Source organism: Colobus angolensis, unplaced genomic scaffold, assembly GCF_000951035.1.
Source record: "Colobus angolensis palliatus isolate OR3802 unplaced genomic scaffold, Cang.pa_1.0 Scaffold16, whole genome shotgun sequence".
Taxonomy (NCBI): Eukaryota; Metazoa; Chordata; class Mammalia; order Primates; family Cercopithecidae; genus Colobus; species Colobus angolensis.
Window position 1 is genome coordinate 11,935,230 of NW_012114710.1, and position 19,360 is coordinate 11,954,589.

At 39.9% G+C, this 19,360-nt stretch overlaps 1 protein-coding gene across 2 annotated transcripts in view; it reads right to left on the reverse strand.

Annotated features, from left to right (window-relative positions):
- The window catches only part of E2F5 (E2F transcription factor 5, p130-binding), a 46,051-nt gene extending 29,681 nt beyond the window's left edge, over window positions 1-16,370 (reverse strand). For both annotated transcript variants that reach the window (XM_011937107.1, XM_011937106.1), the window contains exon 1: window positions 15,781-16,370. In XM_011937107.1, the coding sequence (XP_011792497.1) occupies window positions 15,781-16,005 (225 nt within the window). In that variant the 5' untranslated portion in view covers window positions 16,006-16,370. The remainder of the gene's footprint in view (window positions 1-15,780) is intronic.
- Window positions 16,371-19,360: the final 2,990 nt, after the last annotated feature.

Below are 19,360 nucleotides of genomic sequence, written 5' to 3' on the forward strand. Positions count from 1 at the left end.
ATGTTCCATCAATACCGAATTTATTGAGAGTTTCTTTTTCCTTTTTTTTTTTTTTTTTACTGTTTGTTGTTGCTTTAAAGGTCTATTTTGTCTGAGAATAGCTACTTCTGTTTGCTTTTGGTTCCCATTTGCATGGAATATCTCTTTCCCCCCTTTACCTTGAGGCAGCAACCTTGTCTTGTGCTGGTTTTCAAAGGGAATGCTTCCAGTTTTTGCCCATTCAGTATGATATTGGCTGTGGGTTTGTCATAAATTGCCCTTATTATTTTGAGATACGTTCCATTGATACCTACAGTTTATTGAGAGTTTTTAGCATGAAGGACTGTTGAACTTTGTCGAAGGCCTTTTCTGCATCTATTCAGATAATCATGTGGTTTTTGTCATTGGTTCTGTTTATGTGATGGATCTCTTTTATTGATTTGCGTATGTTGAACCAGCCTTGCATCCCAGGGATGAAGCCAACTTGATCGTGGTGGATAAGGTTTTTGATGTGCTGCTGGATTTGGTTTGCAGTATTTTATTGAGGATTTTCGCATCAATGTTCATCAGGGATATGGGCCTGAAATTGTCCTTTTTTGTTGTGTTTCTGCCAGGTTTTGGTATCAGGATGATGCTGGCATCATAAAATTAGTTAGGGAAGATTCTAAGAGGGAATTTTATAGCAACAAATGTCTACATCAAAAAATATATCAAATAACCTAACGTATCTTAACAAATGAAAATGGAAACAACATAACAAAAGCTATGGAATATAGCGAAAGCAGTTCTAACAGGATTAAAAAAAAAATACTTGGACTGTTAGAGAAAACTAAGAGGGAATTTCATAGCAACAAATGTCTACGTTAAAAAATACCTCAAATAACCTAACATACTTCAAGGAACTAGAAAGACAAGAACAAACTAAGCTCAAAGTTAATAGAAAAAAGAAAATAATAATGATCAGGGCAGGAATAAATGAAATAGAGGCTAGAAACATAGATCAACAAAACTGAATTGTTTTCTGTGTTTGTTTGTTTTGAATTTCAACCTTTATTTTAGACAGAGGGGATACATGTGCAGGTTTGTTACACTGGTATACTACATGATGCTGAGGTTTGGGGTACAGATCTTGTCAACCATGCAGTGAGCAAAATAACCAATTGGTGACTTTTCAATCCATACTCCCCTGCCTACCTCTCCTCTCTAGTAGTATACAGTATCTATTGGCCCCATCTTTATGTCCATCTGTACTCAATGTTTAGCTCGCATTTATAAGTGAGAACATGCCATATTTGGTTTTCTGTTCCTGCATTAATTTACTTAAGATTATAGCCTCTAGCTGCATCCATGTTGTTACAAAGAACATAGTTTCATTCTTTTCATGGCTATGTAGTATTCCATGCCATATACATACCACACTTTCTTTATCCAATCCACCCTTGATGGGCACCTACGTTGGTTCCATGTCTATGCTACTGTGAAAAGAGCTGCAATGAACTTGTGAGTGCATGTGTCTTTTTGGTAGAATGATTTATTTTCTTTTGGGTATATATCCAGTAATGGAATTGCTGGATCGAATGGTAGTTCAATTCTTAGTTCCTTGAGAAATCTCCAAACTGCCTTCCACTGTGGCTGAATTAATTTACATTCCCACCAACAGAGTATAAGCGTTACGTTTTCTCCACAGTCTTGCCAGTGTGTGTTATTATCTGGCTTTATAATAGCCATTCTGACTAGTGTGAGACAGTATCTCACTATGGTTTTGACTTGCATCTCTCTGATTAGTGATCATAAGCATTTTTTCATGTTTGTTGGCCACTTGTGTATCTTCTTTTGAGAAGTGTCTGTTAATATCCTTTGCTGCCTTTTTTTTTTTTTTTTAAAGACACCGTCTCGCCCTGTTGCCCAGGCTGGGGTGCAGTGACGCAGTTTCAGCTCACTGCAACCTCTGCCTCCCGCCTTTGCCCATTTTTTAATGGGGTTGTTTTATGCTTGCTGACTTATTTAAGTTCCTTATAGATTCTTTATACAGTTCCTTATAGATTCCTTATAGATCTCACCTTGTCAGATACATAGTTTGCAAATATTTTCTCCCATTCTGCAGGTTGTCTGTTTACTCTGTAGGCTGATGGTTTCTTTTGCTGTGCAGAAGCTCTTTAGTTTAATTAGGTCCCACTTGTCAATTTTTGTTTGTGTTGCTATTGCTTTTGGGGACTTAGCTAAAAATTCTTTGCCAAGACCAGTGTTGAGAAGGGGATTTCCTAGGTTTTCTTCTATAATTTTTTTTTTTTTTTTTGAGACAGAGTCTCGCTCTGTTGCCCAGGCTGGTGTGCAGTGGCGCAATCTCGGCTCACTGCAAGCTCTACCTCCAGGGTTCACGCCATTCTCCTGCATCAGCCTCCCAAGTAGCTGGGACTACAGGTGCCTGCCACCACGCCCGGCTAATTTTGTTTGTATTTCTAGTAGAGACGGGGTTTCACCATGTCATCCAGGATGGTCTCGATCTCCTGACCTCGTGATCCGCCTGCCTCGGCCTCCCAAAGTGCTGGGATTACAGGCGTGAGCCACTGCACCCGGCCTCTTCTAGAATTTCTATAGTTTGACATCTTACATTTAAGTCTTTTATCCATCTTAATTGTTTTACATGGTGAAAGGTAGGGGTCCAGTTATTTAGCATACGGCTAGTCAGTTATTCCAGCACTATTTATTAAATAGGGAATCCTTTCCCAGTTGCTTTTTTTGGTTGGCTTTGTTGAAAATCAGATGGTTGTAGGTGTACAGACTTATTTCTGGGTTCTCTATTCTGTTCCATTGGTCTATGTGTCTGTTTTTGTACCAGTACCATGCTGTTTTGATTGCTGTAGCCTTATAGTGTAGTTTGAAGTCAGGTAATGTGATGCTTTCAGCCTTGTTCTTTTTGCTTAGGATTGCTATTTGGGCTTTTTGGTTCCATATAAATCTTCGAGTAGTAGTTGTTGTAATTCTGTGACATTGGTAGTTTGGTAAGAATAGCATTGAATCTGTAAATTGCCTTAGGTAGCACACCTATTTTAAAGATACTGATTGTTCCAGTCTATGAGCATGGAATGTTTTTCCATTCACTTTTGTCATTTCTGGTGTCTCTCAGCAGTGTTTTCTAGGTCTCCTTGTAAGAGATCTTTCACATTATTGATTAGCTGTATTCCTAGGTAATTGAATTTTTTTGTGGCGATTGTAAACGGGATTGTGTTCTTGAGTCTCAGCTTGAATGTTACTGGTGTTCAGAAATGCTACTAATTTTTTTTTGCATTGATTATTGAATCCTGAAACTTTTACTGAAGTCATTTATCAGTGTTAGGAGCCTTTTGGCAGAGTCTTAGGGCTTTCTAGGTATAGAATCGTATCATCAGCAAAGAGAAATACTTTGACTTATTTTCCTTTTTGGATGCCCTGTATTTCTTTCCCTTGCCTGATTTCTCTGGCTAGGACTTCTACTACTATATTAAAAAGGAGGGGTGACAGTGGGCATCCTTGTCTTGTTCTGGCTCTCAAGGGGAATGGTTCCAGCTTCTGCCCATTCAGTATGATGTTGGCTGTGAGTCTGTCATAGATGGTTCTTATTATTTTGAGGCATGTTCCTTTGACATCTAATCTGTTTTTTGTTTTTTGTTTTTTTTATCATAAGGAGATGTTGTATTTTCTGGAAAGTTTTTTTCTGTATCTATTGAGATGATCATATAGTTTTCGCTTTTAAATCTGTTTATGTGATGAATCACATTTACTGATTTGCATATGTTGAACCCACCTAGAATCCTAGGAAAAGAGCCAACTTGATCATGGTGTATTAGCTTTTCGGTGTCCTTTTGGATTTGGTTTGCTAGTATTTTGTTAAAAATTTTTGCATCTATGTTCATCGGGGATACTGGCCTGAAATTTTCTTTTTTCATTGTGTCTCTGCCAGATTTTGGTATCAGAATGATGCTGGTTTCATAGAATGAGTTAGGGAGGAGCCCCTCCTCCTCAATTTTTCTTCTTCAGTGATCTAACACTGCTAGTGGGGTGTTGAAGTCTGCCACTATTATTGTGTGCTTGTCTTTTTGTAGGTCGAAAAGAATTTGTTTTATGAGTTTATGAACTTATTTTACACATTTCTCAAAAGAAGCTAATGTGTATATGGAAAAAATGCTTAATATCACTAATAATTAGGGAAATGAAAATTAAAACCACAATGAGATATCACCTCATACCTGTTAGAATGGCTATAATCAAAGACAAAAGATAACAGTATTGACAAGGATGTGGAGAAAATGGAGCCCTTGCATATTGGAGATGGGAATGGAAATAAGCAGAGCCATTATAAAAACAGTATGGAGGTTCTTAAAAAAACTAAAATTAGAACTACCGTATGACCCAGCAATCCCACTGCTGAATATATATCCAAGGAAAATGAAATCAGTATTTCAAGGAGATAGCTGCACTCCTGTGTTCACTGCAGCATTATTCAGAGTAGCCAAGATATGGAATCAACTTAAAATATCCATCAGTGAATGAATGGAGAAAGAAAATGTGGTATATACAGACATACCTCCTTTCATTGCACTACTATTTTTTGTGCTAACAGATACTGTGTTTTCTACCAATTGGAGTTTTGTGGCAACCCTGCATCAGGCAAGTTTATTGGCACCATTTTTCCAGTAGCATGTGCTCCCTTCATGTCTCAGTATCACATTTTGGTAATTCTTATAATATTTCAAACTTTTTCACTATTATTATATCTGTTATTGGGATCTGTGATTAGTGATCTTTGATGTTACTATTGTAACTGTTCTGGGGTACCAGAAACTGCACCCACATAAGACTATGAACTAATTCAACAAATGTTGTATATCTTCTGACTGCTCCACTCCTGGCCATTCTCCTGTCTCTGTCTGTCTCCATGGGCCTCCCTATTACCTCAGACAAAACAATATTGAAATTAAGCCAGTTAATAACCCTATAATGGCCTCTAAGTGTCCAAGTAAAAGGAAGAGTCATATGTCTTCCATTTTAAATCAAAACCTAGATAATGATTAAGTTTAGTGAAGAAGCCATGTCAGAATCCAAGACAAGCTGAAAGCGAGACCTACTGAGGTAAACAGCCAAGTTGTAGATGCAAAGGAAAAGTACTTGAGCGAACTTAAAAGTGCTACTCCAGGTGAACACATTAATGATAAGAACGTGAAAAAGGCTTATTGCTGATATGGAGAAAGTTTGAGTGGTCTGAATAGAAGATAAAACTAGCCACTACATTCCTGTAAGCCAAAGCCTAATCCAGAGGAAGGCTCTAACTCTCTTCAATTCTATGAAGGTTGAGAGAGATGAGAAAGCTGAAGAAGAGAAGTTGGAAGCTAGGTTTGTTCATGAAGTTTAAGGAAGCCATTTCCATAACATAAATGTGCAAACCACAAGTGCTAATGTAGTGAAACAAGTGCTGATGCAGAAGCTGTAGCAAGTTACCTAGAAGATCTAGCTAAGATAATTGATGAAGTGGCTAGACTAAACCACAGATTTTCAATGTAGACAAAAAAACCTTGTATTGGAAGATGATGGCATATAGGACTTTAATAGCTAGAGAAGTCAATGCATGGCTTCAAAGCTCCAAAGGACATGCCAACTCTCTTGTTAGGGTTGAATGCAGTTGGTGACTTTAAGTTGAAGCCAATGTTCATTTAGCATTCCAAAAGTCCTGGGGCCCTTAAGATTGATATTAAATCTCCTCTGCCTGTGCTCTATAAATGGAACAACAAATCCTGGATGACAGTACATCTGTTGACAACATGGTTTACTAAATATTTTCAGCCTGCTGTTAAGACCTACTCAGAAAACAAGATTCCTTTCAAAATATTACTGCTCTTTGACAATGCACCTGATCACCCAAGAGGTCTGATGGAGATGAACAAAGAGATTAATGTTGTTTTCATGCCTGCTAATACAACCTCCATTCTCCAGCCCATGGATGAAGGAGTAATTCTGACTTTCAAGTTTTCTTTTGAAACACATTTTGTAAACCTATAGCTGCCACAGATATTGATTCCTCTGATGGATCTGGACAAAGTATAGCTTTCTGGAAAGGATTCACCATTCTAGATACCATTATGAACATCCACAATTCATGAGAGGAGGCAAAAATATCCGTATTAATAGAAGTTTGGAAGAAGCTGATTGGAACCCTCATGAATGACTTTGAGGTGTTCAGGACTTCAGTGGAGGAAGAAACTAAAGATTCAGTTAAAAAAAAAAAAGGCAATAGAACTAGATTTAGAAGTGAAGCCTGAAGATGTGACTGAATTGCTGAAATCTTATGATGAAACTTTAATAGATGAATACCTGCCTATGATGGATGGGCAAAGGAAGTGGTTTCTTGAGATGGAATTTACTCCTAGTGAAGATGCTGTGAACACCGTTGAAATGACAACAGAGGATTTTAAATATTTCACAAGTTTAGTTGATAAAGCACAAGAAGGTTTGATAGGGCTGACTCCAATTTTGAAAGAAGTTCTAATGTGGGTAAAATGCCATCAAACAGCATCACATGCTACAGAGAAATCTTTTGTGAAAGGAAGAGTCAACTGATGTTGCAAACTTCATGTTTGTCTTCTTTTAAAAAATTGCCACAGCCACCCCAACCTTCAGCCACCATACCCCGATTAGTCAGCAGCCATCAACATTGAGGCAAGATCTCTACCATCAAAACGATTATGACTTAATGCAGGCTCAGATGATCATTAACATTTTTAAACAATATAGGATTTTCTAATTAAGGTCTATACACTTCTTTTTAAGACATACTACTGCATACTTAATAAAGTATAGTGTAAATGTAACTTTTCTATGCACTGGGAAACAAAAACATCTGTGGGACTCATTTTATTGCAATATTCATCTTATTGTGGTGGCTTGGAACTGAACCCACTATATCTCCAAGGTATGCCTGTATACACAATAGAATACTATTAAGCCTTTTAAAAAAAAATCTGAAAATTCTGTCATTTGCAACATGGATAAACCTAAAGAACATGTTAAACAAAATAAATCAGGCACAGAAAGAGAAACACCACATGATCTCACCCAAATATGGCATGTAAAAATGTTGATCTCATAGAAGTAGAGAGTAGCATGATGGTTACCTGGGCCTGGCGTGGGGCAGGGAGGAGTGGTTGGGGAGGTATTGGTCAAAGGGTACAAATTTCAGTTAGAAAGAAGTTCAAGCAATCTGTTGTAAAATACGGTGAGTGTAGCTCATAACATATTGTACTAGGTTAATGCAAAAGTAATTGTGGTTTTTGTGATTAAATTGCAAAAACCACAATTACTTTTGCACTAGCCTATACTGTGCTAAGAAAAATGCGGGATGTTAGCCTCATCAAATATGGAAGAGAAACAACCTGTAGTCAAAAGGGAGTGATTTGTTAAGTGGTACCTGTCTATCTCGTAACTAGACGTACCAACCAGGGAAGGGCAAAGTATGGAAAGGGGTAACTTTTGTGCTTCCAAAGTAGCTAAGCAGAAGTGGGGAAGCAGTTTTGTCAAATGATCTTTGATTAGGCAAACACCAAGTTTTAAAGAGGCTGTCAAGTTGAGGCCACTTGGTCCATTAGCTGGTGCAGCAAGACCACTACTCAACATTTTCACACTGCCACAAGATTGCTCCTCTAATGGAGTAATGCCCTAGTTTCTCGGAGATGCTGTAAGTGGCATGATGTTACCTAATGCTTAGGCTTAGTTTGATTTCTGGGTCCACCATATGTGCTCTTAAGATGTCAACCTGTTTTTTTTTTTTTTTCTTTCATTTAAAAGGATAGTACCTGCTCCCTCTAACCACCTCACCCCATTCTTGATGTTTTATCCTTTGGAAAGAACAAGGCTACGATGTAGTGACTACTGTCTGTGTCTCCTGTGTGTGTCTGTTCTTGTCACAAATGTATCTGGGGACGCTGGATGCACTGATTTTCTGTAATAAAGTTTTTTAATCACTCTTCCCAAAAAGTAAAAAATAAAACAAAAAAAAAATGCTGGATGTTAAGTGTTCTCACCACAAAAATCATAACTATGTGAGGCAATGCATATATTAATTAGCTAGATTTAGTTATTCTCCAATGTATATATACAACACATCATACAGTATATGGTAAATATATACAATTTTATCAATTTAAAAAATACAAACAGAAAAACTAAAGAAATATTTTTTAAAATACCAATATTTATCATACTAAAGAAATGGCATAATACAATATACATACCCAGTCAAATATATGTGTAAGCACATTGATAGGTATCTCATCCAAACATTTTGTGGCCATGTTCACTGATGGGAAGTGCCAGGATAAGGACCAAAAACTCAGAACTGGTGTCTTAAGTTTTAAGTCAATTTATCTTGTCCAGAACTAGAAAAATGAGATGGCTGACTCCCTTTCTTCTTTTATCTATTAAAGTTGTTTTTTCAAATCATGCCAAAACTTCAGGGCCAGGAGCAGTGGCTCACACCTGTAATCCCAGTACTTTGGGAAGCTGAGGTGGGTGGATCATTTGAGGTTGGGAGTTTGAGACCAGCCTGGCCAATATGGTGAAACCCCATCTGTACTAAAAAAAAAAAAAAAAAAAATACAAAAATTAGCTAGGTGTGGTGGCATGCGCCTGTAATCCCAGCTACTCAGGAGGCTGAGGTGGGAGAATTGCTTGAACCCAGGAGGTGGAAGTTGCAGAGAGCTGAGATGGCACCACTGCACTCCAGCCTGGGTGACAGAGCAAGACTCCATTTCATAAAAAAACAAACAAACAAACAAAAAAAACTTCAGAGGTAGGTATACCATTTGCTTAGCATGTTGATTCATGGCATCAATTCTGGCATTAGATTATTGGAGTTTATATTTCACTTACTGTGGATATCAGGTACGCCATTTAACTTCTTTATGACTTGATTTTCTAATCAGAAAATGGAGATGTAGTATCTCCTTTATACTTTTGCTATGAGGATTAAATGAACACAAGGAAAGTACCTGGCATAGTGCCAGTCATTTAGTAATAGTATCATATTTTTCACTATGATATAGCTTTTGTCTCCTGAGAATTATTTCTTCCATTTAGCCAAACGCCTTGCATTTGATAGATGTTTAATGATTAGACCCTGGAATAGATGTATCTTTATCTATGTATTTTAATAGGCTTCATATTTTATTTTAGTTCTATTTCTACAGGTAACAAAGGCTTTGTATTTTTAAGCAGTTTTAAATTCACATCAAAATTGACCAAAATGTAGAGAAAGCTCCCATATGCCCCTGTCCCTGCTCATGCACAACCTCCGCCATTATCAATGTCCTGCACCAGAGTGGTACATTTCTTACAGTTGATGAACCTACACATGATTATCATCCAAAATCCATAGTTCACATTAGGGTTAACTCTTGCTGTTTTACACTATGAGTTTTGACAAATGCATAATGACATGTATTCATCATTATGGTACCATTCAGAATAGCTTCACTACCCTAAACACAGTCTGTGCTCCATCTATTCATTCCCCCTACCTTCTAGCCTCTGGCAACCACTGATATTTTACTGTCTCCTTAGTTTTGCCTTTTTCTGAATGTCATATAGTTGGAATCATAGAGTTCACAGTCTTTTCAGATTGGCTTCCTTCACTTGGTAATATGCATTTAAAGTTCTTCCATATCTTTTCATGAATAATACTATATTGTCTGGATGTACAACATTTATACTTTTACCTGCTGAAGAGTATCTTGGTTGCTTCCCAAGTTTCAGCAATTATGAATTAAGCTGCTATGAATATCCATGTGTAGGTTTCTGTGTAGTCATGAGTTTTCAACTCTTTTGGGTAATACCATGGAACACAATTACTGGATTGTATGGTAAGAGTATGTTTAGTTTTCTAAGAAACTGCCAAGTTTTATTCCCAAGTGGCTATACCATTTTGCATCTTCATCATCAATGAATGAGAGTTCCTGTTGCTCCACATCCTTGCTAGCTTTTAGTGTTGTCAGTCTTTTGGATTTTTCACTATTCTAATAAATATGCAGTGGTATCCCCTTGTTGATAGTTTGTGGCAAAATACATAAAACATCAAATTTATCATCTTAATCATTTTAAGTGTACAGTTCAGTAGTATTAAGTACATTCTCAATATTGTGCAACCAATCATCAGAACACTTCATCCTGCAAACCTGAAACTATACACATTGTATTTGTTTGCTAGGGCTGCCAAAACAAAGTGCCACAGGCTGGGTGACTTAAACAACAGAAATTTATTTTCTCACAATTCTGGAAGCTAGAAGTCCAAGATCAAGGCATTCATTGGCCCATTTGGCTTCTTCAGAGGCCTTGCTCCTTGGCTTACAGATGATCACCTTCCTGCTGTGTCCTCACATGGTCTTTCCTCTGGGTGGGAGTGTCCGTGGCGTCTCTTTGTATATCCAAATTTCCCCTTTCTCATAAGGCCCCCAGTCAGATTAGATCAGGTCACAGCTTAATTTTAGCTTAATTATCTTCAAACGCCCTATCTCCAAATACAATCACATTCTTAAGTATGGAGGTAAAGTCTTCAACATATGAATTTTGGGGGACATATTTCAGCCTCTAACATCCATTAAGCAACAAATTCCATTCTGTCTTCCCTCAACCCCTGGTAACCACCCTTCTAATTCTGCCTCTATGAATTTGACTACTCTAGGTACCTCACATAAGTGGAATCACACAGTATTTATCTTTTTTGTGACTGATTTCACCTAGCGTTATGTCCTCAAAGTTCATTATGTTGCAGCATATGTCAGCATTTTCTTCCTTTCTAAGGCTGAAGAATATTCCATTGTATATATATCATCTTTTGTTAAGCTACTCTATTGATGGACATTGGAATTCCATCCACATTTTGGCTATTATGAATGCTGCTGTTATGAACACAGGTATATACATACCTTCTTGAGGCCCTGCTTTCAATTCTTTGGGTATACACCCAGGAGTTGAAGGGTCCTGAGAATCTGTAAGCACACACTAAAGTTGTGGCTGTAGTACCCACATATCTCTCCTTAGACTAATTCTACCTTAAAATGTTTGCCCGGTATTATAAACTAGGATCTTTTGTTGTTGTTGTTGTTGTTTTTTGAGAGAGAGTCTCGCTCTGTCACCCAGGCTGCAGCGCAGAGGCGCGATCTTGGCTCACTGCAAGCTTCGCCTCCCGGGTTCACGCCATTCTCTTGCCTCAGCCTTCTGAGTAGCTGGGACTACAGGCGCCCGCCACCATGCCCGGCTAATGTTTTTTTGTATTTTTAGTAGAGATGGGGTTTCACCGTGTTAGCCAGGACGGTCTCGATCTCCCGACCTCATGATCCGCCCACCTCAGCCTCCCAAAGTGCTGGGATTACAGGCATGAGCCACCGTGCCCGGCCAAACTAGGGTCTTAAATTATTTATTTATCCCAGGATGTATGTAACTCAGGCTATCATAAATGGGTATGCATCAGGGACCTGTCAGATAAGATGCACCATACTTTATCACATTAACTCAGGTATCATTCAGGTAATTTGTAAGTTAAAGAATTATAATAAAGGAGATAAGCAATCTTCATCATGCTTAAAAAAGCTCAAGGTGACACCAAACTGGCAAATAAGATGTATAAATTTAGTTATAACTTACATTTAATAGGAATTTTCAAAACAACATACAGATACATAGTCATGACTATCTTAACAGTTATTCAAATTCTTAACTGTGAACAAGTGGAATCCTAGCTTAATTTATGCAATAACAGAATCTGCCACCAATACCCTCATTTTCAGGAGCACAGTACCTCCCTCTTTTCCACAATGGGCAGAGGAATAAGAATAATCATGCATTTTTCCATGCCCTTACACAAATGGAAACCTACCTACATACATTTATTTTTGAAGATGACTGAAAGATGGTATAACACAGAGAATAACAATAAATGGTCTAGTTTTGAATCTTAGCTCTCACTTTCTACTGTATAACTCCAGGCAAGTTATCTAACCTATCTTGGCCTACTTAACTAGAAGTTACTTACGCTGTGAAATGGGGCTATTCTGCCAAAATGTTCACTGTTGTTAACAGGATAACATTAGCTAAAAGCATGTAAAATGTTTTGCATATAGTAAGTTCTTGATATATATTAGCTATTAACAGCATAAACTGGCAAACCACATAGCTTGAAATAACCATGATATAATTTCTTATCTCACTGGAATAAAGAAATAATAACTATCCCACTTCCACTATTGTAAATGAGACTATATGGTGTGGGTGAAGCTGCAGAGATAATGAATAAACTTTCCTCAAATCACTTTCAATTTCTTTCTATTGCTTCCTAATTGTTAAGTTACACTATAACAGCTTTATTAAAATTGATTTTCTGTGTCGAGCCATGTTTTTTTTTTTTTGAGACACAGTTTTGCTCGTCGCCCAGGATGGAGTGCAGTGGTGCGATCTTGGCTCACTGCAACCTCCGCCTCTTGGGTTCAAGCAATTCTCCTGCCTCAGCCTCCCAAGTAGCTGGGATTATAGGCACCCACCACCACACCTGGCTAATTTTTTTGTATTTCTAGTAGAGAGGGGTGTCGCCATGGTGGGCAGGCTGGTCTCGAACGCCTGACCTCAGGTGATCCGCCCGCCTCAGCCTCTCAAAGTGCTGCGATTACAGGTATGAGCCATCACGCCTGGCCAAGCCATGTTTTCAATTAATTATACTATTAAGAAGAAATGTGTCACTAATATACAACCTTACATTCTTATTCTCCAGCAGTATAAGACAGAAAAGAAATAACATCTATGTGGTCTAGGCTACTTTATGATATCCAAAATATTTGAATATTTTACTTGAAGTTTGATATACTTTTTTTATTATTTGGGATATTCAAAAACTGTTTCTTCAAAGCTGGGTGAGGTGGCTCATGCCTATAATCCCAGCACTTTGGGAGACCAAGGTAGGCGAATACATTTGAGCTCAGGAGTTCGAGACCAGCCTGGACAACAGGGCAAAACCCTGTCTCTACTAAAAATACAAAAATTAGCCAGGCATAATGGTGTACACCTGTAGTGCCAGCTACTTGGGAGGCTGAGGCAGAAGAATCGCTTGAGCCCAGGAAGTGGAGGTTGTACTGATCTGAGATTGTACCACTGCACTCTGGCCTGGGCGATAGAATGAGACCCTGTCTCAAAACAAACAAACAAATAAAACCAACCAAAAAACCATATATATATACATAGTTCCTTAAACTGCTTTTAAAAAGTCAAGTGTATAACTTAAAAGTTTCAAAAAAATTATGCTGATATATGCCCCCACCAAAGTAAGAATACAAGAAAAAGAAAATGTGTCTTTATCATTTCAAATTAGAGGAAATTTATAATTGTCAGTGTGAGTCCATCTTTAATATGTATCATCAAACATGTCTTAATGGGCTGGGTATGGTGGCTCACACCTGTAATCTCAGCACTTTGAGAGGCTAAGGCGGGCGGATCATTTGAGGTTGGGAGTTCGAGACCAGCCTGGCCAACATAGTGAAACCCCATCTCTATTAAAAATACAAAAATGAGCCGGGAATGGTGGTGGGCACCTGTAATCCCAGCTACTTGGGAGGTTGAGGCAGGAGAACTGCTTGAACCCAGGAGGCAAAAGCTGCAGTGAGCAGAGATCTCACCACTGCACTCCAGCCTGGGCGACAGAATGAGGCTTCATCTCAAAAAAAAAAACCTCTTAACGATCTTTTACTATGGTGTACAATAAGAAATATCATTAGAAAGATTTCAATGTAAGATTTTTACATATATAAGTATATATAAAGAAATGAAAAAGATGTAAAATACATAAAATGTATATGTTTTTCATACATATATACGAAAACTAATGACATTCAAACTCTTTTCTAGGAGTATAAAGTCATTAATATGAGACATAGTGTTATTGTAGAAACCTTCGAATTTTTAAGAGAGTTCCAGAATGAATAAAGCAATTATTGTTATGAAATATCAAACTTTATATCCCACTCACTGCCTCTGTGACTTCTGTAGGGCAATTATATGGTCACAGATGAAACAGGAGGAAGCAAAAGAATTTCAAGTCAAGAAAGGGCAAAGTTACACCATATCCTGAGGCAAGCTGAGGGAGAAGACCTCAAAGTCTGGTCATCAGAGTTCAGTTTCATCCGGAAAACTCCAAATTCCCTGATTTTCTTACAATAAAGTCACAGGCTACAGCTGAATTTCTAGATTTTGAACAGCAGTTTGCAACCTGTACTTTGTAACATTCCTGGCTTTCTCTGATAACGTCATGACTTCCTGTGAAATTCTTTAAACAGAATCCATTTTAATTCACTACAGTTTAAATACTACACATGCCATACATCACTTTCAGGGAGAGAAAGGAAAAAGGGGCTGTGGTGGAAAAAAGAGAAAGAGGAATTTCTAGAGGTGGGAAAAAAAATTCCAGGAATAACATTTCAAAAAGAAAATGGTAGAAATTACTTACCAAAATGCAAATTATGTGCAGCATGCCTCACTTGTATGAAGTTGAACAATTTAGATAATTCAGTTCAACAATCACTGACTGAACACCAACTATATCCAGGGAACGCAGAGGGGCCTGAAAGATCTGCTTCCCCTTGGGCTACACTGGAGGAGGGCCTCTAGCAGAAGAGTTGGCCCCTGCAAGTCTTGGCCCTTACATTCAGGGAGCTGCCACTGCTTTATGCAGAGCCTTGAGGATGCAGTGACACTCTCTAGCCAGGTAAGGTGGTCCAGGCACTCCCCTGGGTGCTGGTCCCAATCCTCCAAGTAAGGCCACATTTAGGGAGTCAAAGGGGATTTGCAGTGATTACTGACCGGTTAGTACTTTTTGTTTGTTTCTAAAACTTTGGTTCTTAAACTTGGCGCGCAGAGTGACCGCATTCTCTTTATCCTGAGCGCTGTTGAATTCTTCCAAATCCTTCCTAGATCGGTTAAGTCATTCTGTATGACAGAACAGCTTTTGATGCCTGCTCCTGTTTGAAAAATCTGAACGCAGTAAAGGACGACGCAGGGAGAAAGTTCACTGAGCACTTCCACCTCTTTGGGTGAAAGTTGTAAAATATGCCCTTTTTGTGTGACAGCAGATCTCATTTTTAGAAACCCATGCCACATGCCACATGAAGTCACAAATCAAATACCCCTCCTAACTATCAGGGTGATGAAAGAAGTGCATAAGGAAGACAATACTATTTTATCTGGGAGGGGTGTGTAAAGAAGTAGTCTTTTTTTTTTTTTCCTTCATCTGGTAGAGATGGCAGACTGGGTTTTGTTTTTCCTCCTTTTTATTTAAACTACAGGAACATGATTCCAACTGGAATCGCCTATTAAAACCATCCATTCTTAACAGCAAAATCGATATCCACGGTGTCTCCGGGCAAAGCGCCCGTTACCCCGTGAGCCTCTGCCACAGGTGGACACAGAGCAACAGACACAGAGTTGCCCTCAGGTCCCTGCGCCCGGAGACAGAAGCCACGCGGGCGCGCTCGAGGTCCTGGGCTCTTTGTCGAGGGCCCGGCGTGGCGCCGGGCCCTATTGGTTACGCGTCCGCTCGGGGCCATCCTGGTCCCTCGTCCCTCCCCCATCCCGGCGTCCAGGACCTGGGCGCAGGCCACATGGTCCTCGCACTGTCCGGTCCCGGGTCCCCGCTAGGCGCGTCTACACCACGCCGCTAGACCCACGCGGCAAGGGGCTGGGCTTCCCCGGGACCCACGGGTTCCGAAGTCCGCCCCCGTCCCCGCCTCCCGAGCTCACCGCTTTGAGATCCAGAACGCCGTCCTTGGCCTCCTGCAGCAGCGACACGAACTTGGTAGTGAGCAGCCCCAGGCTCTTCTCGTGCCTGCTGCTGCCGCTCCCGGCGCCCCCAAGCTGCGGCGGCTGAGGGGCTTGCGCCTGCGGAGACTGCGGCTGCGGCCGCTGGCCCTGCCCCTGCCCTGGCGGCGCCTGCTGGCCCGAGCTCGCGGGCTCTGCCGCCGCCATCGTGTCCCGGCCCCTCGGTGATCGGGCCCCCGCGCACTTTCGCTCGCCGGCCCCGCCCGCGGCCACCTGCCGGGTCGGCTCCGCTGCGGCCGCTTCCTGGCCGGTCGAGAGTGGCAGTACGGGTCGCTGGCTGCTGCAAACAACAGGTGTGCGGCGCCCACGGGAATCTGGGCCGCTTGTCACGCCGGGCCTCCGCCCCCTCCCCAAGCCCGGGGAAGCGTGAATGAGGCCCACGACCGTGGGGGGAGGGGGTAGAAACGAGGAGAAGGGGCTGCGAGGGGTGGGAACCTGAGTTTAAATGGCAGGAAGTGACGCCGCCGCCCGCCGTTGCCTAGAAACACATTTTTCTGTAGGAAGGAGGAGCGCACGAGGAGGAGGGGTGTCGGCGCGTGTGTTTCACACTCGCCTCCCTGGCGTTCGCGAGCTGACCCGAGGAATGGTAATCTCGCGGCAAAGCAGGGAGAAAGAAAAAAAGGAAACAAAAGAAAAAAGACTTTTGTCTGGGCAGAAAGTCACAACGCCCAGCGGCCAAACGTTTTTGAGCCGTGAAGTTGGTTGACTGCTCAGTTTGCAGAGCTTCTGCAGTCGGTTACTTACTTTCTCTGGACGGTTTCTGCTATCTTGCTGTTTTCGAGCTCTAGCATCGTTTGCAAATACTTCAATGACTTGGACCAAGTGCAACGTTTTACTTCATAGCTCATCCTTTTAGATTCGGAGTACAGGAAAAGGCATCGTGGAGTGTTAGGGTTGGTTTTCATCAGTCCTTTCTAAGGCCTTTACTTTCTACATAGAGAAACGCGTAGAGAGAGAAGTTGTGAATTGCCAAAGACATGCCGTTAGATTCCAGATCTCCTGTGTTTGACCAAAGTTCTTAGTATCTTATTTGAACCAAATTATATTGTGTTTGGAATATTGGGTAGCCACAGGCCTTTGGACTTCAGTGATACTCCAAACCGTTGGTGGCAAATGACATCATGGAGATATGAGTAAAAGAAAGTTGGGAATTTTTTCCTCATTATATTACAAACTCTTGAGAATCCAGACTAAATTTTAAATGACTTGGTGTCACACTGAACACTTTGAATATAGTAGACAATAAAGATTAGGTGAATGAGACCAGTACCGGTGGCTTACGTCTGTAATCCCAGCACTTTGGGAGGCCGAGGCAGGCAGATCATTTGAGGTCAGGGGTTCGAGACCAGCCTGGCCAACATGGTAAAACCCCATCTCTACTAAAAATACAAAAATTAAAATTAGCGGGGCATGATGGTGCCCGCCTATAGTCCCAGCTACTCCAGAGGCTGAGGCAGGAGAATCTCTTAAACTCGGGAAGCAGAGGTGTGGTGAGCCGAGATGGCACCACTGCACTTCAGCCTGGGCAACAAAGTGAGACTCTGTCTAAAAAAAAAAAAAAAGAAAGGTGATTCCATATGGCAGTAATTAATCAAGAAGATTTCATGCAAAGAAAGATTTTGCTAAATTTAACATAACAATAACAAAAAAAGGTCACTGAAGTAGCATCAAATACAACAGCAGCATTAACTAGTAAAGCTGAACACACCATTTATAACACATCTAGGCACAGAACTTTATAACCTTTATTAATAACCTATTCATAATAGCCTTTATTTTAATCAAATAAATCTATAAACTTAAAATTGAAAATCTGAAGTAAAACATGAAAAATTCAGTTGATGCAACCATTTTCCAACAACCTATCTGAGAAAGGCTATCTCTATGTGATTTGACATGTTTTGCAAATTTATTGATTATTGTCAAATAGTATTTCTTAGAACATGCTGAATTAGGAAGATTCTAATTTGTTTTTAACTTTGTAACAGAACATTCTGTTACGTGTGCAGGGACAGGAATTAATAAAACTAAATTTATTGATATTTTTAAAACTTACATTTCTATGGTGTCTTAGTTTGAGAAAGTACCATAAACTGGGTGACTTAAATAACAGAAATTAATTTTCTCACAGTTCTGGAGGCTGCAAGTCCAAGATCAGGAGGCTGCCGTGGCCAGGCTGTGGTGAGGGCCCCCTTCTTGGCTGTCGGATTGTGGCTTTCCTCATTGTGTCCTCATATGGCAGACAGAGAGAGAGAGACAGAACAGAGAGAGCACAAGCTCTCAGATGTCTTATAAGGGCACTAATTCCATCTGAGGGCTCAATCTTCACGACTTCATCTAAACCTAATCACCTCCCAAAGGCCTCACCTGCAAATACCATCACATTGAGGGTTAGGGTTTCAACATACATTTTTTGGGAGATATAGTTCAGTTCATGGCATGTAATCCTATTTTATAGTAGCTATCTTGGTAATTTTTAAAAACAATATTTTTTAAATTTCAGCTTTAAAAGGTTTTCTACAATGCAATTATTAGTGATTCTAAAAGGTCAATTAAAAATTTATTTTGTACTGTTATTTGTGTTTTTCACAATGAATTTTTCATCTCTTTAGATGGCCTGGGGTTCAATTAGAAATGATTCACAAATTAGCAGCCATTTTAATTAGCATTCAAAATCTTATGTCTGTCTGAAGAGCTAAAAATCACTTATACCAGTGGTTCCCAGACCTTAGAAAGAAAAATCATCTGCAAAGTTTGTTAAAAATGTAGATGCTTGGATCCAAACCCCAGGGATCAAATTCGCATTTGATATGAGAATATGACCTGTGAGTCCACATTTTTCACAGTTCAGATAATTCTAATGCACAACATAGTCACTCTTTGAGAAACACCAAATAGCACAATGAAAAATAATGCAGTATATATTTTTCCTAAAAATCGACAAAGAACAGAGATTGATAATGCAAAAGTTTTTTTAATATTGCTAAATGTTTTTAAAAATTCTATTTTTTTAAAAAAACTAAGAAACATGATTTTTTAAAAGTTATGATACAAATAACCTTTAAAACATGTTTTAAATCTAAATTTTGTAATCTAACTTTTATTTCTGTATCCTTTTGACTATAAAGGAAATAACTCTCAAAAGGCTGTAAATTCCTACATCAGTGCCATTTCTGACAAAGGCTTAAAAAGTATGTCCAACAAAAGTCAAAACTGGCTGGGTGCTCACGCCTGGCTGGGCACTCACTGTTTATAATCCTAGCACTTTGGAGGGCTGAGAGAGGAGGATCATTTGAGCCCAGGAGCTCAGGACCAGCCTGGACAACATGGCAAAAACCCATTTCTACAAAAACTACAAAAATTAGCCGGGTGTGGTAGTGCACACTTGTAGCCCCAGCTACTAGAGAGGCTGAGATGAGAGGATCACTTGAGCCCAAGAGGTCAAGGATGTAGTGACCTGTGATCCAGCCACTGCACTCCAGCCTGGGTGATAGAGTGAGAA